This window comes from Callospermophilus lateralis, chromosome 9, assembly GCF_048772815.1.
Source record: "Callospermophilus lateralis isolate mCalLat2 chromosome 9, mCalLat2.hap1, whole genome shotgun sequence".
In the NCBI taxonomy this organism is placed as follows: domain Eukaryota; kingdom Metazoa; phylum Chordata; class Mammalia; order Rodentia; family Sciuridae; genus Callospermophilus; species Callospermophilus lateralis.
Genome location: NC_135313.1, coordinates 6,038,279 through 6,061,263, shown reverse-complemented (window position 1 = coordinate 6,061,263; position 22,985 = coordinate 6,038,279). Strand labels below are relative to the sequence as shown.

At 44.9% G+C, this 22,985-nt stretch overlaps 1 protein-coding gene across 1 annotated transcript in view; it reads left to right on the top strand.

Annotated features, from left to right (window-relative positions):
• Positions 1-8,862: 8,862 nt before the first annotated feature.
• The window catches only part of Mroh2a (maestro heat like repeat family member 2A), a 51,107-nt gene continuing 36,984 nt past the window's right edge, over positions 8,863-22,985 (top strand). Inside the window, exons 1-5 of the mRNA XM_076866408.2 lie at positions 8,863-8,944; positions 9,137-9,318; positions 19,989-20,120; positions 20,330-20,492; positions 22,804-22,902. Coding sequence (XP_076722523.2) covers positions 8,863-8,944; positions 9,137-9,318; positions 19,989-20,120; positions 20,330-20,492; positions 22,804-22,902 — 658 coding nt within the window. The remainder of the gene's footprint in view (positions 8,945-9,136; positions 9,319-19,988; positions 20,121-20,329; positions 20,493-22,803; positions 22,903-22,985) is intronic.

Sequence of the window (22,985 nt, the reverse complement as noted above, 5' to 3'; positions counted from 1 at the left end):
GAATGCAGAAAGAAAAAGGGGGAATCAGCCCAAAGCAAGGATGAAGCCAGCGGGGAAAACAGCAAACCCCAAGGCTCCATATCTGGCATCTGGGCACACTGTGGAGGGACATGGGCTCCCGAGGGCTTGATCATCCCTGCCTCTATGGCTCTACCGGTGGCAGCCCACATGGCTGCGCCTCCAGCTGAGTTTCCATGCTTCTTGCAGCTTTCCCTGCAGGGGCTGCATGTAATGACATCTCTGTTTTCCTTGGGCCTCACTTTAGCTTTGGCTTCACTCCCTCAACTGCCATGCATCATCCGTGGGAGACTCCCTGCAGGAACTGCAGCCTTGTAGCACAACTCTGCCTGGCCTCCCAGACTCTAAATTACCATAGAGGCCACCAAGAGCCCATAACCCTTGCAATTCTGCATGCCTGCAGACCCAGCATCAGTGGGTGGCCCCAAGCACTGCCATCAGAGTGAGCAACACTGGGAGCACAACTGTGGCTGTGGAGGGTTTTGCTGATTGAATGTAGAGAAGTGAATTCTGAGCAGTCCTGGGCTCTCATAGTTCCCTGGGACTCTTTCCTGAAATAGTTCTTCCCTGGAAAGTATTTGAAACAAACTTACACTAATATTCCTCTGTGCCTGTGAGGACAGTGGTGGCCTTGCTGATTGCTGAGATGACTGGGAAGTGTGGTTCCTATTTTCTCGGATTCAGCTTCTTTATACTGGTGCTAATCTCTTTAGAAACCACCCATCCATGGTCACACCCTTACATTCTTTTATGCTCCTTTCCTGGCCAGGATACACATTTTTCAAGTCTTCTTTGCTCCTTTTTGCTCTTGATTCTCAATGTAAATTTGACTAAAAGCAGCCAATAACATCCACGGTATAAATGCTTTGCTATTTTGAAATCTTCTGTACCAAATAAATTAGCCTACCACATTTAAAGTCATCACTTCACAAAGTAATATATTCCAATTATTTTCCATGGTGTGACAAAAGGGTGGCCTTTTCTCCAATTCCCAATAGGATCCTCATTTCCATGAGAGACCTCATCAACATGGCTTTTACTGTCCACATTCCTATCAGCATTTTGGTCTTCTGAGCCCTCACTAGAATCACCCACAGGCTTACAGCATTCTAGGCTTTCTATTGTTTACTCCTCCAAACTTTTCCATCCTTTTTCTGTTAAATAATTAAAAGGCTCCCCCCCCCCCCACATCTTCAGGTATAGCTATCATGATGATCAATCTCACTTCTGACACCAGTTTTCTATATTGGTCAATTCATGTTACTACAACAAAATATTAGAGGCAACTAACTTAGAAAAGGTTTATTTATCTCGTGTATTCAACAAATAAAGTGTTTTCCTGTTTCCTAGTTTGTTCCCATAGAAACAGAGGTGGGAAGCTCAATAGAATGGCAGCACCTAAGAGTGTTTTATTTTGTGAAAGGATTATGTGTGAGTTCGACAGTATTGTCATGATCAGAAAAAAAAAAGTATTTTAATCTGTGGGGCCAAGTATGGAGTACTGCATATATGGTATGCGTTAAAGGCATCTGAGTGGCAAACCACTCCCCTCGTGCTAGGCGCGTGCGTGTGTGGCAAAATGATTACCCTATAGCCACAGTCCTGGGCGTGGAGGTCATGTGTTGGAGTCCCTGTGCTTGCTCCATGGCCCGCTCCTTGATTGGTGGCTGCAAGGACAGTTGGCAAGAAATTGTACTGGTGGCTGCCTGAAATCTGCTTAGCTCCTGCCTGAGTATATGTACATGATAACTGCAATAAAGTCAGACCTGCTTCCTGCTTGGTCTCCGGAGGTCTTCAATAGTGACTCTGCAGCCACACTCTCCTCTACCCTATTCCATGGACCTCCTCTCTGGATGAGAGAGCCCATCACCTGGCGCCTGAACAGGGATCTGAGGCAAGTCTACACGAAAGGGTGTGGCCCCTCACAGAGCAGTGAGGAAGGGGAAATGGGAACCTACCTAGTTCCACCACAGACTCACAGCTGCAAGTGCTGCACACTGTCTTGGATACTAGAGGTTTAACCCTGAATAAGAGAAGCCCAGAAGTTTTGGGACATAGTGATAGATACCAGCCCATGGATCTATGCTGCTGATGTTTCTGATCCTAGGATATGGGACAAGATAATGGCAAATGCACGGCAAGCTGAAGTGAGACAGGGGTATACTTTACCATGACATTTCTTTCCTATTGTGACAGCCATTCAGCAAAGTTTAGGGTGCCCAGCAACAGATCCTTGTCATATAATGATGGCCCTGAGGGAATGAAGCTGTGAGAGACAGACAAGGGGAAAGCAGTGGGGGTGAAAATCTACCTCAAAGCAAGCAACCACAGCAGGTGCAGGAGGGAGAGAGACAGGAAATGGTACCGATGGCCTTCATGGTACAAGAAGGTGCAGGTGCACCTTCTACTGACAGGCAACGACTATATCCTTTCCTAAGTCAATGGCAACTGCCTCCTTATGAGGCAATGCCACAGCCAGCAAGGGACTAAGAAATGACAAGGCCACAGACAGGCCCAAGCCATGGTCTCCCAGAAACCCATTCCAGGAGGCCAGAGATCCTTTTGAAGATCTATGCAGGATAAGAGATGAAAAGTGGGGTAAGAGGACACCAGCCTTCCCAGTCAACATGAACCCCACCCACAGCGCCCCGCCACTTGGTACCCACACATTCTGGGAACCCTGAAAGAGTTGAAGAAGGCAGTAAAAGAGGATGCACCCTGGGGGCCATTTGCAGAGCAAATGCTTAAATCGCTCAGTCGCTCAGTCTTGAACTTAATTGCACTCAGGACTGGAAGGACCTAGCCAGAGCAGCTCTTGAGCCGGCAACATTTTTGAAGTGGAAGGCATTCTTCTATGATGAATGTGAACAGCAGGGAGATCACAACCACACCCCAAATGTTAACCTCCCAGCTGAATGCCTGCAGGGAGAGGGAATCCACCCTTCTCCCGTGGTACAAGCCACAGGCCCACCAAATTATTTCAATCAGGTACGGCTCTGTGCTCTGAGAGCCTGGAGGAAGCTACCAGCTGGGGGAGGCACAGCTTCTCTACGGGGCTTAAGGCAGAGAGCCACTGAGGACTTGCCACAATTTATTGACAGAGTAAACAAGGCAATAGAAGGGAAGGTGTCTCAGGAAGGAGCTAGGGCAGCACCAGCCAAGGGTTTGATCTGGGACGGGCTAAATAAGGAACGTAGAGCAGCAGTGGCACCAGTACGCAATGGCACACTGGATGAATGGACTTTGGCCACCCAGGATAGAGGGACACAAGCAGCTCAAGCTTCTCTGCTGGCCTCAGCCATGGCAGTTGAATAAAAGCAGGACTAGGGAGGCTTGCAGACAGCTAGTCAGAGAACGCAAAAAATATGCATCTTTTCTCCCCAGTGGCTCTTTACAACCTGATGGATGAATCCCCAAGAGTTAAAATCTAATGCTTTTTGGCAAATGGATGGCACTCACTATGCACCTTTTGGAAATTTAAAATACATTGATGTGATCCTTGACGTCTATTCAAGCTGTGTAATGGCCACAGCCTCCACAGGAGAAACCACAAAAAAGTCATCTCCCATCTACTTCAGTGTTTTGGAATTATGGGTGTTCCGTTGTCTATTAACACTGACAGAGGGTCAGCCTACCCTAGCAAGACATTTCAAGCAGATTGCAATGAGTGGCATATATGGCACTTAACTGGGATCCCCTATAACCCCCACACTCCAGGCATCATAGAAAGAACACACAAGGAATTAAAGACCATGCTATAAAACACGGGGGAAACTATACCAAGTCTCTTCGCCATGCCTTGAACAAAACTTTATTTGCTTTAAATTTTCTTTCAATGTCAAAATTTTCTATGGAAACAGCAGCTCATAAACACTGGGTCCCCCTCATGGGGCCCTCCCCTCTACCTATGGTCTCATGGAAGGATCCCATAACAAATGCATGGGGTGGTCTGGGGCCCCTCCTAACCATGGGTCGAGGGTTTGCGTATGTTAACAGGAGCCTCACCCCATCTGGGTGCCTGCCAGAAAGTCAAGCCATGAACCCCCAGAACCACCAACCAAGAAGATGAAGGAACTAACTCTGGAGGAAAAACCTCACAGGCAAAGAACTCAACAACCCTAATGGACCTCACATAAAGTAACCTGGGGTGATCTTAAAGGTCTTGTTGACCAAGCCACCAGATTGGCCCCTTTGCCTGGTGGCAACCCCATCCCTGGGCCTATGATGGTGGTCCTACTGTGTGCAATGCTCACTGCTAACAGTGAAGCCTCCTGTCAGGTAAATTGAGCTTTGGTTACTAGGCCACCACCTTTAGCAGTTGCTAATTAGGAAGGGGCTTTACCTGAGCTCTTCTCTAATAATTCCAACTTTATTGATCCTGAGTTATTCACCCAGGAGGTGACGGTACCCTGGAACCAGCATTTCCATAGCTATTCTGCCCATTTGTTTCTCTGTAGTAGATAATGAAACCTATAATCCAGACAGTCACCTCTGTTTTGCTCTTGTCAATGAAACTATAATAAGCCTTATGTTGGGCTGTCTCTCACTGACCTTAGAGTTACAGTTAATACTATCTATGGCCATAGACTCCCCCATGGCAAATGCAAGAAACCCTTGCTGCCAACAAGCCCAACAACGCTTTTTGGAAAGCCCCCCGCCCCCTTGGATAATGATAGCATCCCATGGAATCAACGTGTCACTGCCATACCTTATCTCCTTGATGAGAGGAATTCTCTGGGGAAGGACAATGTCTATGCTCCTGGGTGGGCACAGCTCCCTGGAATGTAACTGATGTGCCCAAAAACCATATTGGCCACTGCAGTACCTGCTACACAGGATGAGCCATTACCAACCGTTTGCAGGAAATCAGTATGGCATGACAGATATTATGCCAGAATATTGTTGGCTGTTAGAGCCATCAAATTGGCATTAACCTGCTAGATGAATAGGTTGATATTGAGTCCAGACCCTTACCATTTGCCTTTATACCCTCTATGCACAGGCGTGTGTTATGCCACCCTTTGCCATGCTAATAATCAATGATACTGAGGGCATAAATATCACTCAAACAGAGATCCCTTGTGCTGACAATATATCCTGCTGGCTCACAAATTGCCTAACCCCTACTATGACAGCTAAACGTATATTTATCCTCAGAGTGCCCCCAGCAGTCTGGCTTCCAGTGACCCTGTCCAGAGAGTGGAGGAGTCCATGGGACATGGAGATGAAGAATCTTCTGAGTGAGATTCTACACCAGACAAGGCGTGCAATTAGCCTTACCATCACTGGGATTATTGCCCTGGTGGCTGCCATCGCTGCCACAGCCACTGTCGCTGCTTTGCTCACCCAGAATATCCAGATGGCTCAGACTGTGAACAATGTGTCTACTGCCACGGCAGAAGCCTTTGCCATCCAAAATGACTTAAATAACCTGTCCTGAGCCACTATTTTAGTCATTCGGCAAGCACTAGACCTCCACAGGAATAACTAGATATTCTGTTTATGTTGTAAAGGCTCACTTATGACCCTGAATTTCATAGTCTTTGTGTCATCCAATATGCTGTATCTGAAAATGTAACCTTACACTTCTCCAATTTTTCTCAGTATATTAAAGGTGCTTGGGATATTGACTATATTATGACCTTACTAAGGTAATTGTTAAAATCAATGAGACTAAGGTGTCTATCTTAACAACCTCTTCTTTCTTCCAGGGATTGAATAAACACTGGAAACATCTGATAGCCAAATTAACTTCTCCTTATAATGCTATTATCCTGGCCCTACTTTTTATAATAGTGATAATTTTTTTCTTGTGTTGTGAGACCCTTATGTAACCATGTAAAGGCCACCAAAAGAATAATAGCAATGCTGGCTGAAGTCCTTGCCACACAGTCAGAGGGGAGAGATGTGGGAACAAGTACATGGAGTACTGCACACATGACATGTGTTAAGGGCATCTGAGTGGCAAACCTCTCCCCTCATGCTAGGTGTGTAAGTGGCAAACCGCTTACCCTGTAGGCATAGTCCTGGGTATGAGGCCATGTGTTGCAATCCCTGTGCCCACTCCTCGATTGGTCGCTGCAAAGACAGTTGGCCAGACATTGTACTGCTGGCTGCCTGTAATTGCCTGAGTATATGTTCATGGTAAATGTGCAATAAAATCAGACCTGCTTCCTGCTTGGTCTCCAGAGATCTTGAATAGCGACTCCACAGCCACACTCTCCTCTACCCTGTTCCGTGGACCTCCTCGCTGGATGAGAGAGCCCGCACATTAATCTCATTGATAATGGGTTCAAGGGCATTACACTTTTTGCCATGAAGATTACACATTATTCTGCATATAATTTTAATAAACAGGCCTTTCTCCATCCTCCTGATAGCTACATCCTTCACAGTAGGATTTTGCCACTCTTCCCATCAAGAAGGGGTAGGGGGTATCTCTATCTCCGCCCTTTGAGACTGGGTTGGTCTGTGGCTTGCCTTGGCTGAGAGGAAGTGGTAAGCAATAGGTGCTGGTCCCAGGAGGCCTTCATGTTTCCACTCACTCTCTTGGAGTCCTGCCAAACTGCTAGGAAACTGCTGGGCTAGACTGGTATCTTAGTTACCCTCCCCACTTCTGCCAGTACCCAGCCAGCAACCAGTCCATAGCCACCCACTTGCTGACTGCGGGTGCGTGAGTGGCTCCAACTGCACTTGGATGGACATGGTCCAGATCAACAGCACCAGACAACTGACCCACGAACTTGTGGAAATAATTATTGTTTTCAGTCGTTAAGCTTTGAGGTAGTTCATTACACACCAATGGCTAACTGACACCTTCACTTTTGGCTCCAAATCCATGATCCTTCATGTGTTAGGTTGAAGACCCTCAGAGGAAAAATAAGTCCCTACCCACCCTGTATCCTGCCACGCTTAGCTGCACACAGAGGTATGCAACCAAAGCACGTGGAAGTATTTTTGGAATTGCAGCCCTCTGATTTGCGTGATCCTTGAAAGAGATAATAAGGCCTGGTGGGGAGAGGGAGGAGATACTGCAGAGGAGCTGCGAAAGAAGACGTGCATGCGACCACCTTCTCGAATCTAGTCTATAATGATTGATGGGTCTCCAAAGGCAGAATTAGGAAAAATGAAGGACTTTTATGGGGAAGATGTGTTTGAGTGATATGATGGAAATTCATTTTCTAATCATCCCAATTCTGTGATGTAGAAATAGGCAGCATCTGAGAGAAGTGAGCTCTGTGGTATTAGAGGTGACCGAGCAGGGGCTGAAGAACTCCCACTTGGCAGGATGGGCAACTTTAAGTACAAGTTTTAACTAAGGAGCCTTGGACCTGGGTGTGGCTCTGATTCTCGCTCTGTAGCCGTGGAAGGCATAGAAAGCTTCCCTGAGGCCAATACCTCTTTGTGCAAATATGGGTCTGGACCATTTGTTTTAGTTTCAAGTGACAGGGAAATACATTAGCACCGGCTTTTGACTTAGGGAAGCAGAGTTCCTGCTCCTCTACCTGTCTTTGAGGTCATTTATCTTCCAAGAGTGCTGCTGACGGGAACCCATCTCCCATCCTGCACACTGTCTGATCCTTGGCAAGATGAAGTCCTATCCCCAGACTCTGTCACTCCTCCTTTTCTCTCCGGCGGCCCCATCCTGGGCTCCCTCCCCTGGGAAGTGGCTGTGAATCACCCCTACTCTCACCATTTCCCTTTTCCAAACAGGCCGCAGTACATCAGCACAAACGAGTGGGCAAGAGGAACGTTTAAGGACAACAGCACGTGGAGCTTTTATCCCAGGGCCCTGTGCACCCCCCAAAAGCCCTGGGTTGGGACAGAGAGTTGGGCAGTTGGATCTCAAAGTTCCGAGGGTCTGGGGTCTAACGGGTGCCCATTCTGATGCACCCTCCCACACTGCCGGGCGGCACATTCCTCATAGAACCGTCATGGAGGAGTCCAACGGCCTCACCTGGGCACCTGAGGCTGCCAGTGCTCGTATTCCTGTTGATGTGCAGTAGGCAAGGAGCAGAGCTTCTCTTAGTGGCATAGTTTTGTTCCATCTATAAGAAGACTCTGAGAAAAGGTCAGTATTTAGGTCCCAGAGCTAAAGGAAACCCAGGAAGAAAAGACCACCATGGTGAAGGGCCCGAGGATGGGCCTCAAGGACAGAGGAACTTGGGACAAAAGGAGAAAGGAGCTGGGAGCTTCTTATCCCTGCCTTAACATCTGTGTTGGCGTTTGTCAGCCCTTAAGAAGCTGGGAAAGCCTTTGAAGGGAGTTAGGAGAGTAATTGAGTTCAGGAGTCATGAACTTTCAGGGTCTAGAAGAGTACGGGGGACATTTTGACCAAGTGTATTAGTTAGTTATTGCTGTGTAACAAATGATCACTAACCCAGTGGCTTAAAGGAACACCCACTGATTATCCCTCAGTGTTCGTGGTTCAGGAGTCTGGGCTCAGCTGGGTTGTTTTTGCCCAGGGCCTCAGAGGCCCCATCAAGGTCTTGGCTCTCCTGCCTTCCCTTCTGGAGCTCAGCGACCTCTTCCAAACTCTTGTGACTGTTGGCAGGGTTCAGTTCCTCAGGATTGAGGATTGAGGCCCCATCCCTTACCACATGCCCCTCCATAGGCAGCTCGAATGCCGCCTGCTGGCTCCTCAAGGCCAGCAGGACGCGGATCTCCAGTCAGCCCAGGTGGAGGCTTCTGTTAACAACAGCATCATGGGAGTGGCAACCCTTTGCTTTTGTCATATCCTGTTAGAATCAAGCCACTGGTTCTGCCCACACTCCAGGGGAAGGGTGTGTTGCCATATGGAGTCCTTTACAAATCTCATTTATCTCGCAAGAGTTTGAGGAAGAGATGGCAGAAGCAGCCGCAGACGTGAATGGAGACGTGTCGGAGGAAGCAGAGGACGCAGAGGGTCTTGCATTAGATGACAGTGGTAAGGAGGTCACTGCCAGCCTCGCCTTCCTGTCCCTCTCGGCCACTCACTGCTGGAAGGCCAGCCCACCTGGGTCTCAGCTTCTCCATCGTCACAGTGGGCGTGATGTCCCGGGGAAGCTGGAGCTGGGCAGGTGCAGGGGCTTCCTGTGACGGCCACCTCCGCACGGCACCTGTGCCCTCTTTGTTTCAGGTATCTACCAACAAGTCACAAACCTCCTGGACATCATGGACAGTGAGTCAGCAAAGACAGACATGGCTGGGGCAGGCCTCGACATGCGGAAGACCCTGGCCTCCGTGATCATCACAGAGAGGGCCACCGCCGAGCCCTCTATGGTGATCCGCGCTCTTACCCGCTGCCTGCAGGTGCCAGAGGTAGGGCCGCCTCGCCCTGCACACCTCTTCTGAGCCCAGCCTCCTCCTGCTACTCAGCTACAGTCATGACCATCACAGGTGCAAAGCTGTGCTGGGGTGCAGAGACGAGGAGCGGCAGGGGCCGGACCGCTCACATTTTCCAGGCTCCCTGTGTCGTGGTACCTGGGTTTGGGAGCTGCCTGGCTGGGCCGTGGGCTCTGGATTATTGGCCGTCACCTTTGACTGCATGGGCTGCGAGAACAAGAGTACCAGAGACTCTGTGGCTTAACATTTATTTTCTAGATTCCAGGAATCTATAATGGAGGTGCCGGCAGATTTGGTTTGTGCTGTGGGCTCTTTTCCTGGTGTGTAGACAACTGCCTTCTACTGTCCTCATGTGACTTCCTCTGCATGCATTGAGAAAGAAAGCTCCCCTCTGCCTTCTCCTCCTTTTATCATTACACCAATCCCACTGAATCAGGGACCCATACTTCTGACCTCATGTAACCCTAATTACCTATCAAAGGCCCGTCTCCAAATGCCACCCAACTCTCGGGGTTAGGGCTTCAACGTAAGATTTTGAAGGAACACAATTCAGTGTGTGTGTGTGTGTGTGTGTGTGTGTGTCTGTCTGTCTGAAAAGCATGCACATGCGTGGGCAACTTGTGTACTATTCTAGGAGTTGGCTAACTCGGGGAGAAGCAGTCCCCAGAAGTCAAAGATCAGGAAATACAGATAAAAAATGATGAATACATAGGCCTTAAACAGAGATCAGTGTCAATAAGCAGACAATGAACAAGTACACATATTTTAAAAGTTAATGTGCAACAAATATTTTATTTATTCATTAATTTGTGGAGGAACCAGTAAAATGGTAGAAGCTGTTCATATGAGAATTTTACCTATGGAGACTTTTCTTTTTTACCAGATAAAAATCCACTTGCATTGCCCTGGCTGATGATGGTTTTCACAGCTGGGGGTGGGGAGAACTTTTGCATTGTTATCAGTTTAATACAATTTAATTTTTATGCCTATAGAGCTGTAAAATAGCCCAGACAATCAAGGGCAAGCTAAGATGCACACCCCTATAGACCCTGATAACCCCAGAGCATCTGCCAGACAGCAGCACCGAGCACTCCTCTGGAAGACAGCCAATAGTCACCTGTCAGTCAGCTCCTAAGTCTTTGATAGCTCTTCTCTTGTCCAAACACCCACCCTCCCTCCCTCCCTTCCTCCTCCCCTCCCTCCTTCTCTTCCTCTCTTCTTTCTGATTGACACATAATAATGGTACATATTTATGGGGTACAAGTGAAATTTTGATTCATGTGTACCTTGTGTAATGATCAAATTGGGTATTTAAAATATTCATCCTCTTAAACTTTTATCATGTCTTTATGGTGAGTACATCCAATCTCCTCTCATCCAGCCCTTTTGAGACAAACCTGCATTATTTATGACTGTACTCACCCTGTTGGGTAGCGGAACACCAGAACCTCTTCCTCTTGTTGACCTGGAAAGTTGTACCCCTTGACCAACCTCTCTGCCTCCTCCTTCCTCTCTCCTCCCTATTCCTCTCAGGCTCTGGTGGTTACCCTTCTACTCTCATCTTCTATGAGATCAACCGTTTATGAGGCTCTGCACAAATGAGGTCATGCAGTATTTGTCCTTCTGTGACTGGCTTATTTCACTTAGCATGATGTCTTCCAGGTCCATCCTCTTTATCACAAATGACAGGACCTCGTCTTTTTACGGCTGAATAATCTTCCATTGTGTATATATAGAGATCACATACTCTTTTTCAGCTGATGGATATTTGGCTACTGTGAATCTGTACTCCTATGTGTACGGATTATTATTTTGTAAAGTTAGAGCATTATAATTATACATAGTATTTGGGTTCATTTTGGCAAAATCATACATGCCTGGAATTTGATTTCAATACCCATTCCCCCCATGTTTTCTCCCTTCCTCCTTCCCCCTATTCTTCCTTCTCTCCTCTACTGATCTTTCTTTCCATTATTAACTTATTTATGATTGATACTTTCTACATGCACATAAGGATAGAATTCCCTTTGGTACCTTTATATTGTAGGTAACATGATTTTGTTAGATTAATTTCATATTTTTCCCCTTTCCCTCCTTACCTCCCTCCCTCCCTCCCTTTTGTTCTCCTCCTACTCCACTGACTTTCCCTATATCTTTATGATAACAGATCCCCTTTTCATCTGCCTTCTTTCACTTATTTTCTTTAGCTTTCAATATCAGAGAAAACATTGGACCTTTGATTTTCCCAGCCTGGCTTATTTCACTTAGCATGATTGTCTCCATTTCCATCAACTTACCAGCAAATACCATCATTTCATTATTCTTTGTGGCTCAGTAGTACTCAGTTATGTATATACACCACATTTTCTTGATCCTTTCATCTATGATGGGCACCTGGGTTGGTTCTATAATTTGGTTATTGTGAATTATGCTGCTATAAACGTTGATGTGGCTGTATTTCTAGAGTATGGTGATTTTAGATATTTTGGATAAACACCAAAGACTAGGGTAGCTGGGTCACATGGTGGTTCTATTCCTAGTTTTTTGAGGAATCTCCACACTGCTTTCCCGAGTTGTTGTACTAATTTGCAATCCCATCAACAATGTATGAGTGTACCTTTTTCCTCACATCCTCGCCGGTATTTATTATTATTTATGCTCTTGATCATTGTCATTCTGATGGGAGTGAGATGAAATCTTATTAGTTTTGATTTGTATTCCCCTGATTGCTGAAGATGTTGAACTCTGTTTTGTATATTTGTTGGCCATTTGGCTTCTTATTTTTAAAAATTATTTTTTTTGGTTCTTTGGCTCATTTATTGACGGGGCTTTTTTTTTTCCTTTTTTTGGCACTGAGTTGTTTTGAGTTGTTTATATGTGCAGAGTATTAATCCCCTTCAGAGGGGTGACTGGCAAAGATTTTCTCCCATTCCAGAGACTATCTCTTTACTCTATTATTCCTTTGTGGTGCAGAAACTTTTTAAATTTGATGGCATCCCAATTATTGATTTTTGGTTTTATTTCTTGAGCTTTAGAGGTCTTGTTAAGGAAGTCAGTTCCTGTTCCTATATGATGGAGTGTTGACCTTTAGGTTTTCTTCTAAGAGTTGCAATTCCTAATACCTAGGTCTTTGATCCACTTTGATTTAACTTTTGTACACAGTGAAAGATAAGAATCTAACTCCATTCTCTACATATAGATAGATATCCAGTTCTCCCAGCACCATGTATTAAAAATCTTCAACAATTCTTTTTGGCACCTTTGTCAAGTATCAAGTGGCTGTAAATACATGAGTTTGTCTTGGTGTCTTCTATTCTTTCCCATTCATCTTCATGTCTATTTTTATGCCAATACCATGCTGTTTTTCTACTATAGCTCTGTAGTTTAATTTGAAATCAGGTATTGTGATGCCACCTGCATCACCTTTTTCTTTTTAAAAATATTTTTAGTTGTAGATGGATACAATACCTTTATTTTATTTATTTATTTAGATGTGGTGCTGAGGATCGAACCCAGTGCCTCATACATCCCAGGCAAGCGCTCTACCTCTGAGCCACAACCCCCCAGCCCTACTGCATCACTTTTCTTGTTCAGAATGGCTTTGGCTATTCTGAGTTTCTTATTCTTCCAAATGAATTTTAGGACTGATTTTTTTTAGTTCTGTAAAGATGTAATTGGTATTTTTATGGGGATTGCATTGAATCTGTATATTGCTTTTGGTAGTATGGCCATTTTGACAAAATTAATTCTGCCTAGCCAGGAAAATGGAAGGGCTTTCCATCTCCTATCATCCTCTTCAATTTCTTTCTTCAGTGTTCTATAATTCTCATTGTAGAGGTCTCTCACCTCCTTGGTTAGAGTCATTACCAGGTATTTTTTTTTTTTTGAGATTATTGCAAAAGAGATGGGTTTCCTGATTTATTTCTCAGCTGAATTGCTGGTGGGGTATAGAAAAGTCATTGATATATGAGTGTTGATCTTGCATCCTGGTACTTTATTATCTCTAAAGTCTTCTGGTGAAATTTTTTAGTCCTCTAGATACAGGATCATGTCATCAGGAAGCAGTGATAGTTTGCCTTTTTCTTTTTAAATTTATATCCCTTTAATTTCCTTCTCTTGACTGATTGATCTGACTAGAGTCCCAGGAACTAGATTGAATAGAAGTGGTGAGAATGGACGTTCTTCTCTTCTTCCTGATTTTAGAGGAAGAACTTTTAGTTTAGTACGGCATGGGCTTTGGGCTTGTTATACCTAGTCTTTATAATGCTGAGGTGAATTCCTTCTATCCCTAGTTTCTCCAGTGTTTTTAATATGACTGTTGCTGTATTTTATCAAAGGCCTTTTCTGCATTTATTGAGATGATCATATGGTTTTTGTTCTTGATTCTATTTAAGTGGTAAATTATACTTGCTGATTTGCATATGTTTAAACAACCTTGATCTCTGTGAGGAAGCCCACTTGATCATGGTATATTATCTTCTTCATGTCTCTCCAAATGCAGTTAAATAATGTTAAGGATCTTTGCATCTATGTTCATCACAGATATTTGTCTGAAGTTTTCTTTCCTAGATGGCTCTCTGTCTGGTTTTGGTATCAGAGTTATACTTGCTTCCCTGAATGTGTTTGGGAGTGTTCCCTCTCTTTCAATTTCATGGAATAACTTGGAAAAAACTAGTATTAGCTCTTCTTTAAAGGTCTGGTAGAACTCAGCTGAGGATCCATCTGATTCTGGGCCTTTCTTTGTTAGTAGGCTTTTCTTTTTTGGTGCTGAAGATTGAATCCAGGGGTGCTTACCCACTGAGATGCACCCCCAACCTTTTTATTTTGAAACACTTTATTTATTTATTTTTTATTAAAATAAAACTTTTTATTTTAAACATTTTAAAAATCACCATTTTGCTTAGGGCTTTGCTAAGTTGCTGTTGTCATCCTTGAATTTGTGGTCCTTCTGCCTCAGCCTCCCAAGTTTCCGGGATCACAGTTGTGTACCACCACACCCAGATGCTGGAAGGCTTTTAATTGCTGTTTCAATTTCATTACTTGATATTGGTCTGTTTAAATTTTCTGTATCTTCCTGGTTCCATTTAGTCAGATCATATGTATATAGAAATTTGTCAGTGTCTTCTAGATTTCACAGATTATTGGAGTATAAATTTTCAAAGTAGTTTTTAATGATCCTCTGGATTTCAGAAGTATCTGTGGTGATTATCTCCTTTATCATCTCTAATTATGTTCATTTTGGTCTTCTCTCTTTTAGTTAGTTTGGTTAAAGGTTCATCATTATCATTTATCTTTTCAAAGAACCAACTCCTTGTGTTGATCTTATGTATTTTTTTTCTCAATTTCTTTAACTTTGGCTCTGATCTTTATTATTTCTTGTCTTCTACTGATTTGGAAGTTAGTTTGTTCTTCTTTGTAAGGCCTTTGGTTGGAGAATAAACTTATTTGGGATCTCTCTACTTTTTAAAAATGTAGGCACTCAATGCAATGAATTTTCCTTTTAATATAGCTTTCATACCTTTCTCCAAATTTTGGTGTGTTATATTGTTGTTTTCATTTTTTCCTAGTATTTTCGTGATTTCTTCTTTGCTCCATTCTCCATTTAAACAGTATTGTTTAATCTTCATGTGTTTATGTGATTTCTATTATTTTTCTTGCTGTGTTTCATTCCATTAAGGTCCAATGGAATACACAAGATTACATCATTTTTTTTTTGTATTTGCTAAAACTTATATTGTAACCTAGAATATCTTCTATTTTGAAAAAGGTTCCATGAAGTGCTGAGAAGGTAAATTCAACTGTTTTGAGATGAAACATTCTGCAGATATCTATTAGATCCATTCGATTTATACTATTATTTAGGTTATACATACCTTTATTGGTTTTATTATTTGATGACTTGGTCTATTGGTGAGAAGGGTGTGTTAAAATTACACATTGTTATTATCTTAGGGTCTATCTAGGGTTTAATATCAAGGAGTAATGCAACTGGATATGTTGACATTGGGGCATACATATTTGCCATTGTTTTATCTTCTTGTTGAATTATTCCCTTTGTTAGGATGTAACAGCCTTCTTTGTCTCTTCTGATTAACTTTTGCTTGAAATCAGCTTTGTTCGATATGTGAATAGCTACTCCAGCTTGTTTTCAGAATTCATTTGCATGGATTTTTACCCATCCTTTCATTTCCAGGCTTTCAGTGTCTTTGCCTGGAGATGATTCTCTTGCAAATAGGATCTAGCTGGATCTTGTTTTTTGATCAATTCTACTAATCTATGTCTTTTAATTGTGGAGTTTAGACCATTTATATTCAGTGTTGTTATGGATATGTGTTTATAGTTTGCTGCTATTTGATTTTTTGTTATATTTAATTCTGTCTTGATTCTTGTTTAGATGATTAATCTTTTATTAATCTTCATTTATTTGGGAGTTTTGGGATTTTTTGGTGGGGGGATTCCATTGTGTGCAATTTATCTTTAGAATTCTTTGTAGTGTTGGCTTGGTTGTCATGTATTCTTTCAGTTTACCTTTGTCATGGAAAGTTTTTATTTCCCCATCAAATATGAAAGAGAGCTTTATTGGGTACAGTAATCTTAGTTGACAAATGTTTTCTTTTAGAGATTGAAATATCTCAATCCAGGCCCTCCTTAATTTTAGTGTCTAAGTTAATAAGTCAGAAGTGAGCCTTACTGATTGGTTTCCTCTAAATGTGACCTGATGTTTCTCTCCTGCAGCTTTAATATTCTTTCCTTATTTTCTATGTTAGGCATTTTGATTATGATGTGTCTTGGAGAACTTCTCTTCTGATCAAGTCTATTTGGGATCTTGTTTGTGGATGTCTATTTCACTTATGATATGTATGGGGAAAGTTTTCTGTGACTATCTTGTTGAAAATGTTCTTAATGCCTTTAGTTCTTCATGCCTTTATCTCCATGTTTTCTTCTATCCTGATGATTCTCAGGTTTGATGTTTTTACAGAGTTCATATACATTCTAATCATGTTCTATTATTTTTCCTTTTTATATTATTCTGTGTATTTAAGTTCATGTATCCCATATTCAAGGCCTGAGGATTTGTTTTAAATGGTTGAGGTAGTATTTTCTATACAATCTAATTTGTTGATGATGTTTTCAAGTGAATTTTAAAATTTGATTCATGTGTCTTTCATTTCTAGGAGTTCTGATTGGTTTATTTTTAATATTTTTATTTTTTATGGAAATGGTCTTTCATATCTTGAACTTTCTCTCTTAATTAATTCCTTAGATCTTACTTTAGTTCATTGAACATTTCAAGAATCAGTTTTTAATAATAAGAATTTCATCCACTTCCATATCTGTGGGATCTTTTGTTGGGGGAATTATGAACTTTTTTGTGTATGGGGGAGAATTTGTTTGCCTGTTTCCTCAAATTTTCAGAGGTCCTATACTTGTGCATCAATTGAGTTTATTTCCCCTTACTCTTTTATATGTGTGTCCTTATGTGTAGTTCTTTTCAATTCTAGTATTTATTTCTGTTTTTGATATATGAGTAAATGTTGATGGATGGTCCTGAAGTTCCTCTTTGGTTGTTCTTTCTTGGGGCCTGGTTTTTGGTTTTGGGGTTTTCATCTCCAAGTTTTATGAGTTGAAGTAATGTTTAGGTTCAGGTGGGGCTAGATCATATGTGGGGTGAGATTCACTGTTGTTTGGATTGTGAGTATTTCTCAGCAGCGGAGTCTCTACTCTGTAATTTTGAAGTTACCCAATCATTTGCCATACCCTCTTAGAGGGAGGAGGGAGCCAGAAATAACACTGAAGTCATTAATAGATTGTATAGTTTTAAGATAAATGTCCAATATCTACTATGACATATGTAATATTACCACCTATATAGGAATGGTGGGGGTTAGCATTTAACATCAGCTTGAACAATACAAAACTGTTCACTATTTCAGGCATTCAACATCAGGTGTTTACTAGGCTGTCCACCATATTAATTATCATGTCAACATGAAGGGGGTGAATTACATAAACTATATAATTTTACTATTTGGTGGGATTATGGTTTCTAATGTAAAGAGAAAATAGGGTGAGTAGAAAATATTTTTAAAAAGGGATCAGAGGAGATTGCAGGAGGTTGGTAGTAGATGCTGGCTATAAGGAAGAAAGAATAAAAGATTTCCTAAAGTAATAAAGATAGGAAGTGGAAACAGAAATTTGGTTGTTAATGGGGGAAGAGAGTGAAGAAGTAGAGATAAGAGGGGAAAGAACCATGGTACAAAACAATTAGCGACTGTAAGATAAAATCAACTCACACCTGCATATAATTGAATCCTACCTAAGACAAATCAAGGCTAAATAATAAGTGTAGAAGGAAGCAATTAATGTGAAAATAAAATTATACAAATACTCATATATTTTTCGAACCTATCCATGGTGGCTACACACCTCCCCCCATCCACAAAATCATGCATAATGGAAAAAAGTAAAAAGTAATATAATATGGTGAAGTGAAATTTGAAAAAAATTAAATAGTTAAAATTTACAAAGAAGGATAAAAAGTATGAATATGGCAGAAAGAAGAAAAAAGTGAAAAAAAGAGGGAAAAATTTAAAAATTCTTGCTGAGAAATAAAGGGCTTATTTCTGCTGAGGTGGTCAAATCTGTTGGCCAGGATGGATTTTCATTCTTCGCATTTGCTTTTGGCTCTATAACCCTTGGCTTGGGGGTTGGGGGTTGTTAGGCCCAATGCATTTGTGTCCCTCACTTAGCTTCCAGGCTTTGTGACTGGGAAACACAACTGGTTGTAGTACGTTTCAGCTTTGAGTCGTCTGGTTCACAATGGGCTCAATACAATTTGGGTATTGACAAAATGTGCATTTCTGTGGTGGAGGTGCTAGAGTTCTAAACTAGAGATTTTGGTAACTGGAGTTTAGTCTTTTTTTAAAAAAATTTTTTTTATTTGTTCTTTTTAGTTGTACATGACAGTAGAACATATTTGGACATATCACACACACATGGAGTATAACTTCCCATTCTTGAGCTTGTACACGAGGTGGAGTCACACCAGTCGTGTATGTATATATGAACATTGGAAAGTTATATTCCTATCCATTCTTCTGCCTTTCCCATTTCCATCCCCTGTCTCTTGGGGTTTAGTCTTGACTGAACTTTGGAACTCTTGGTAGGAGTTTGAGAGTTGATCCACAAGCTGGATTGCTGGGGAGATGCCCCACTCTGCAGGATGTCTGGATCTCTAGGGTCTCTGATGAAATCCACTTTTAGGGAAGAGGGACGGCACCGCCACAGCTTTCAGCTTCACTATTATGAATACTAATTACTGGGTATCTGCCACGGGGTACAGATGCTCCTGTGTGGTCACTATAGCATCAACAGCAAAAGTAGCTTTCTCCCGTGGGATCCAGAGCCTGAATGGTTCAGACACAATTTCCTTTGTGCCTAATTTAATCTCTTTGGTTCAGGTGCCTTCTGGAAATTGATTTAAGTTGGCTCAGGCGTTCCCAATCTCCTGTCTCTGCTCAGGGCTGCACTGCCTGGTGGCGGCCAGAACTGCTCTTACTGATTACCCTTGATCACAAATGAAGGCTGGTCTTGCTGTCTCTTACCTGGCTATTTATGGAGTGTACAGACCTCCTTGAACTTGCCTTGAAAACCTAGAGCATGCGTTCTCAATGGTGTGATGTTTCTCCCAGTGTTCTCACTGGGATGAAGGAAGTTCTACATTTACATATGAAGCATGGACGTGTGGACAAGCACTGTGCTATTTAAGTTTTGTTGGGGGAACACTTAGGGAAAAATGGCTAAAAAGTCTCCTTAAGTGGGTGCTACGACTGCTGCTACTACTACCAACTATTATTAATAGTTGAGAAATACTGGTCTGGAGATATACAGTATTGAGCAATGACTAAAGCCCCACCACTAATATCCATCCAAGTACTTTCCCAAAGCTATTGCTCATTGGAATTTTAGGAAACTCTATTAGTTGCTTCCCCAAGACTAGGAAACCAAGGCCAAGACTTCTGTGTTGGATGTCAGCAGAAGAGCTAAGAAATTTGAGTGAATTCCTCTTCTTGAGGCCCCCAGATTTTCTGAGATTTCTGGACTTTCTACCACATGAGGCATTTCTCCAGAACTCTCATTCCTTAAGAGTGCCTTTTCATATCTGACCCTTGCATGACTGTCCAGGTACGGTCTTGGTGCACAATCCATCTATCCGATCTCATCCTAAGCCAGGTTATTTCAAATGGTGCCAGATTTTGCCCACGTAAGAATCAAAAGAGAGGAAGAGACAAGTTTCTGGGTCTTCATCAGGGTGAAGAGCTATTTGGGGTCTTTTAAAAGGGCAGTACTAGTTGTGGGGAGGACTGTGTGTGTTGACCATTTGACACCTGCCTTGCTGACTATTGGCCAAAACTGGGAAGAGAACCCATTTGTAAGTTACATGGACAGGGCCGGTTGGATGGGTGGGAGGGAAGTGCGAGACGTGAAGGCGGAGACCTGGTGGTTGGAGGGTGGTGGTGGCCGTCTCTGGATGGGATTCTGATGGAGAAGAGAGGGAGGGAGAGGAAGAGAACACCTGGTGCTGGGACAGGGCGGGGTCCTTCCCAGACAGACAGGGCCTTCCCACCTGCCTGCTTCTCTCCCAGATTTCCACCCAGCGCAAGATCAACATTTACAACATCCTCCAGGAGATCATCCAGCAGGAGGGGGAGCTGGAGGAGCCGTGTGTGCAGAGGCTGGTCACCGTTGCCTCCAAGGAGATGCGGGAGATCTCAGAGGTAGCTGGCTGGGCTCCATCATGCCTTCCCCCCACAGCCCAGGAGCTGGGGCCTCTGGGGGGCTGGGGATGCCCAAAGCCCTGGGGCAGTCACTTCTGGGTCGGGGCTGGGTGGGGGAAGGCTGAGCCCAAGCCAGGAGGATGGAGTGGGCGTGGGGTGGTAGGTTGTGAAGTCCTCACCCCAGGTGGCCCCCGTCCCATCCCCTGCAGGTGGAGGGCTACACAAAGGCAGAGGTGGCCAGTGACACGCTGGTGGCTCTGTCGCGGAACCACTTCAGCCTGGTCATGTATGAGCTGCAGCACCACCTCAAGCCCCTCCACCTCACGGACGAGTTTGTCGTCGTCACCTTGGCCAAGCTGGCCAATGGCAATGGTGGGTTGGGACCCCCGTTTCTGCCCTCTGGGCCCCCAGGGCTCTGGCCTTGCCCCAGTCCTTGTGTCTCCGTGGCTCTTTTCTCTCCTCGACTTTTCCTCTCCGTGGTTTCTGTGTCTCTCTCAGGTTTTGGGACTCTCGCTCTCAGCCTCTCATTTCTGTCTTATCCCTGCCGCCTCTTTTCCTCTCCCTGCATCAGTTTTTGTCTTCCCATCTCCATTTCCCTGTTTCCTTCTCTCCCTCCCTCTCCTTTCACCCCTGCGGTGGGCTCTGACCTCAGTGATGAGTAGAACACCCATGGCCCTTATCCTCAGGAGTGGCCGTAGTCAGGCAAACACCTTATACCGGGAGCTGAAGGGCAGGACAGGAAGATCCTAGTGGCCGTTAGAGACCAGGGTGAGGGCAGGGGCTCTCATCCTGCAGGGCCTCGGTGAGGAAGCCATATTTAGGCAGAGACCTGAAAGACGAGAGGATGTCTGAGTCAAGAAGAGGGTAGAGGAGAAGATTCCATGTGCAGAGGAATACTATGTGCCAAGTCCCTGTGGCAGGAAAGAGCTTGAATTATCTGAAGAACCGGGACGTGGCTGGGGCTGGAGTTGGGAAGCTGGGGGAGATGGGCACAAGTGAGGGGAGAGGTAGGCAGGGCCCAGTGGCCGTGGGCAGTCTGGACTTTATTTGAGGACACTGGAGCTTCTGAATGGTTCCAAGCAGCTGTTATCTGATGACATTTGGGTTCCAGGATGACCATTCTGGCTGGAGTGTGTCTGGAGGTGTGATAGGAGGTGGAGGTGGCTCGGGCTGCCGTGCCCTCGGTGAGCGGTGGATAGTCGTGAGATGGCCCTGGCAGGTGGGACATGGAAGTGCATTGTGTAGGGGAAGAAGGCCCAGAGGGGCTAAGCGCTGTGTGTCGACTAGGTTTGCTTCCTGAGATGGGAAGCACTAGAAGAGCGGGAGGGCTCCAATTAAGAAATGTGGTTCTGTGAGATGTCTCGACAGAGAGGCCACGTGGACAGCTGACTTCGGGATGTACAGGTCAGAGGGCAGGTCTGGCCTCTGTTCCCAGCAGCCTGTGATGGCAGGTGGCATTCAAAGCCACTGGGACCCAGAGAGTAAAGGTAGAGTGGGAAGAACTGGGGACAAGGACCCAGCCTGGAGGAGCCCAACATGGAGAAGCCCTAGGAAGAATCATAAGGAGGAAAGGGAGGAAGGTGGAGTCCTGAGGCCTGTTGGGGAGAGCACACTGCTCCTCAATTCCGACAGCCCCATCCAGGTGGACAACGTTCTAAGTGAAAAAACATTCACCTAACCTCCCGAATACCGTGGCTTAGTGACACAGGGCACCGTAGAGCTTGGTCGTTTCCCCTGGTGGCAGTCAGACCGACTGGGAGCTGCGGGTGGCCTGTGGCTCCCAGCATTACAGGAGAGTAGTGCCCCATATCACTAGCCTAGGAGAAGGTCCACTTTCAAAACTGGAAGTACAGATTCTCCTGAATGCCTGTCACTTTGTACCACTGTCAAGTCAAAAGCCGCAAGTCCTTGCAATTCAGGAAGGGCCAAAGCGCCCCATGTGTCCACTTCTGCTGAGAGGGCCAGTGGGCGAGGCTGGAGGAGGTGCAGGAGTTGCCTGGGTGCTGGGCACGGGGGCCTGTGGGAGGCGAAGAGAGGAGGGGCTGCAGCTGGGCGGCCGGCAGGGCCAAGGAGGGGCCTAGGTCTGTGGATGCTGCTGCCAAAGATCCCGGAGAAAGGGAGCCCACAGGGGACGTGGGCTTTTTTACTTCATTATTATCAATATATATGGTTTTTATTGTTCCAAGTCTGAAGAAGTTGGCGGGAGGTGCTGTCAGTGTGGGAGGCGGGGCGGGGCTTGTAGGGAGGGACAAGGTCCTGCTGGAGGATGTCTCTGTCACTGGTCCCCTTTCTTCCATCTCTCTAACTTCCTCTCAACACACCCCGGGGACCCTCTGTGGGGCCCCATGTGCTCCAGGAGCCTGGACTGCGCCTCTGCTTTCCCCCTGCTTCTCTGTGGTGCTTTGGGCCCCCATCCCCAGCCTCTGGTGGCCTACTCTGCCCCTCCCTCCCCTCCCTCCCCTCCCTCCCCTTCTCCTGCCTGCCTCCTCCTCCTTCCCCACGTCCAGCTCCCTCCCTTCACACAGGGTGGAATCCCACACAACTTCCTGTGGCCCCAGGAGGTACGGGTTCCCTGGATCTGGACTGTCAGGGACTGGAGGCGGTAGGCAGTGGGACTTTGCTCTTGGCCTTGCCCTGACTCCGCCCTGCAGTGACTTCTGTGACCTCTGTCCCCATCCTGCAGTGTTTGAGTTCATGCCATACATGGGCATCACTCTGGCTACCATATTCACGATGCTGAGGCTGGCCAACGAAGCCAAGATGCGCCAGGTGATATGTAGCGGTGCGTGTCCACGTGTGTCTGTGGGTCTGTCCTGGTCAGAGTCAGGGAGGGGGACGCAGGGTGAGGAGAAGGTAGAGGAACCT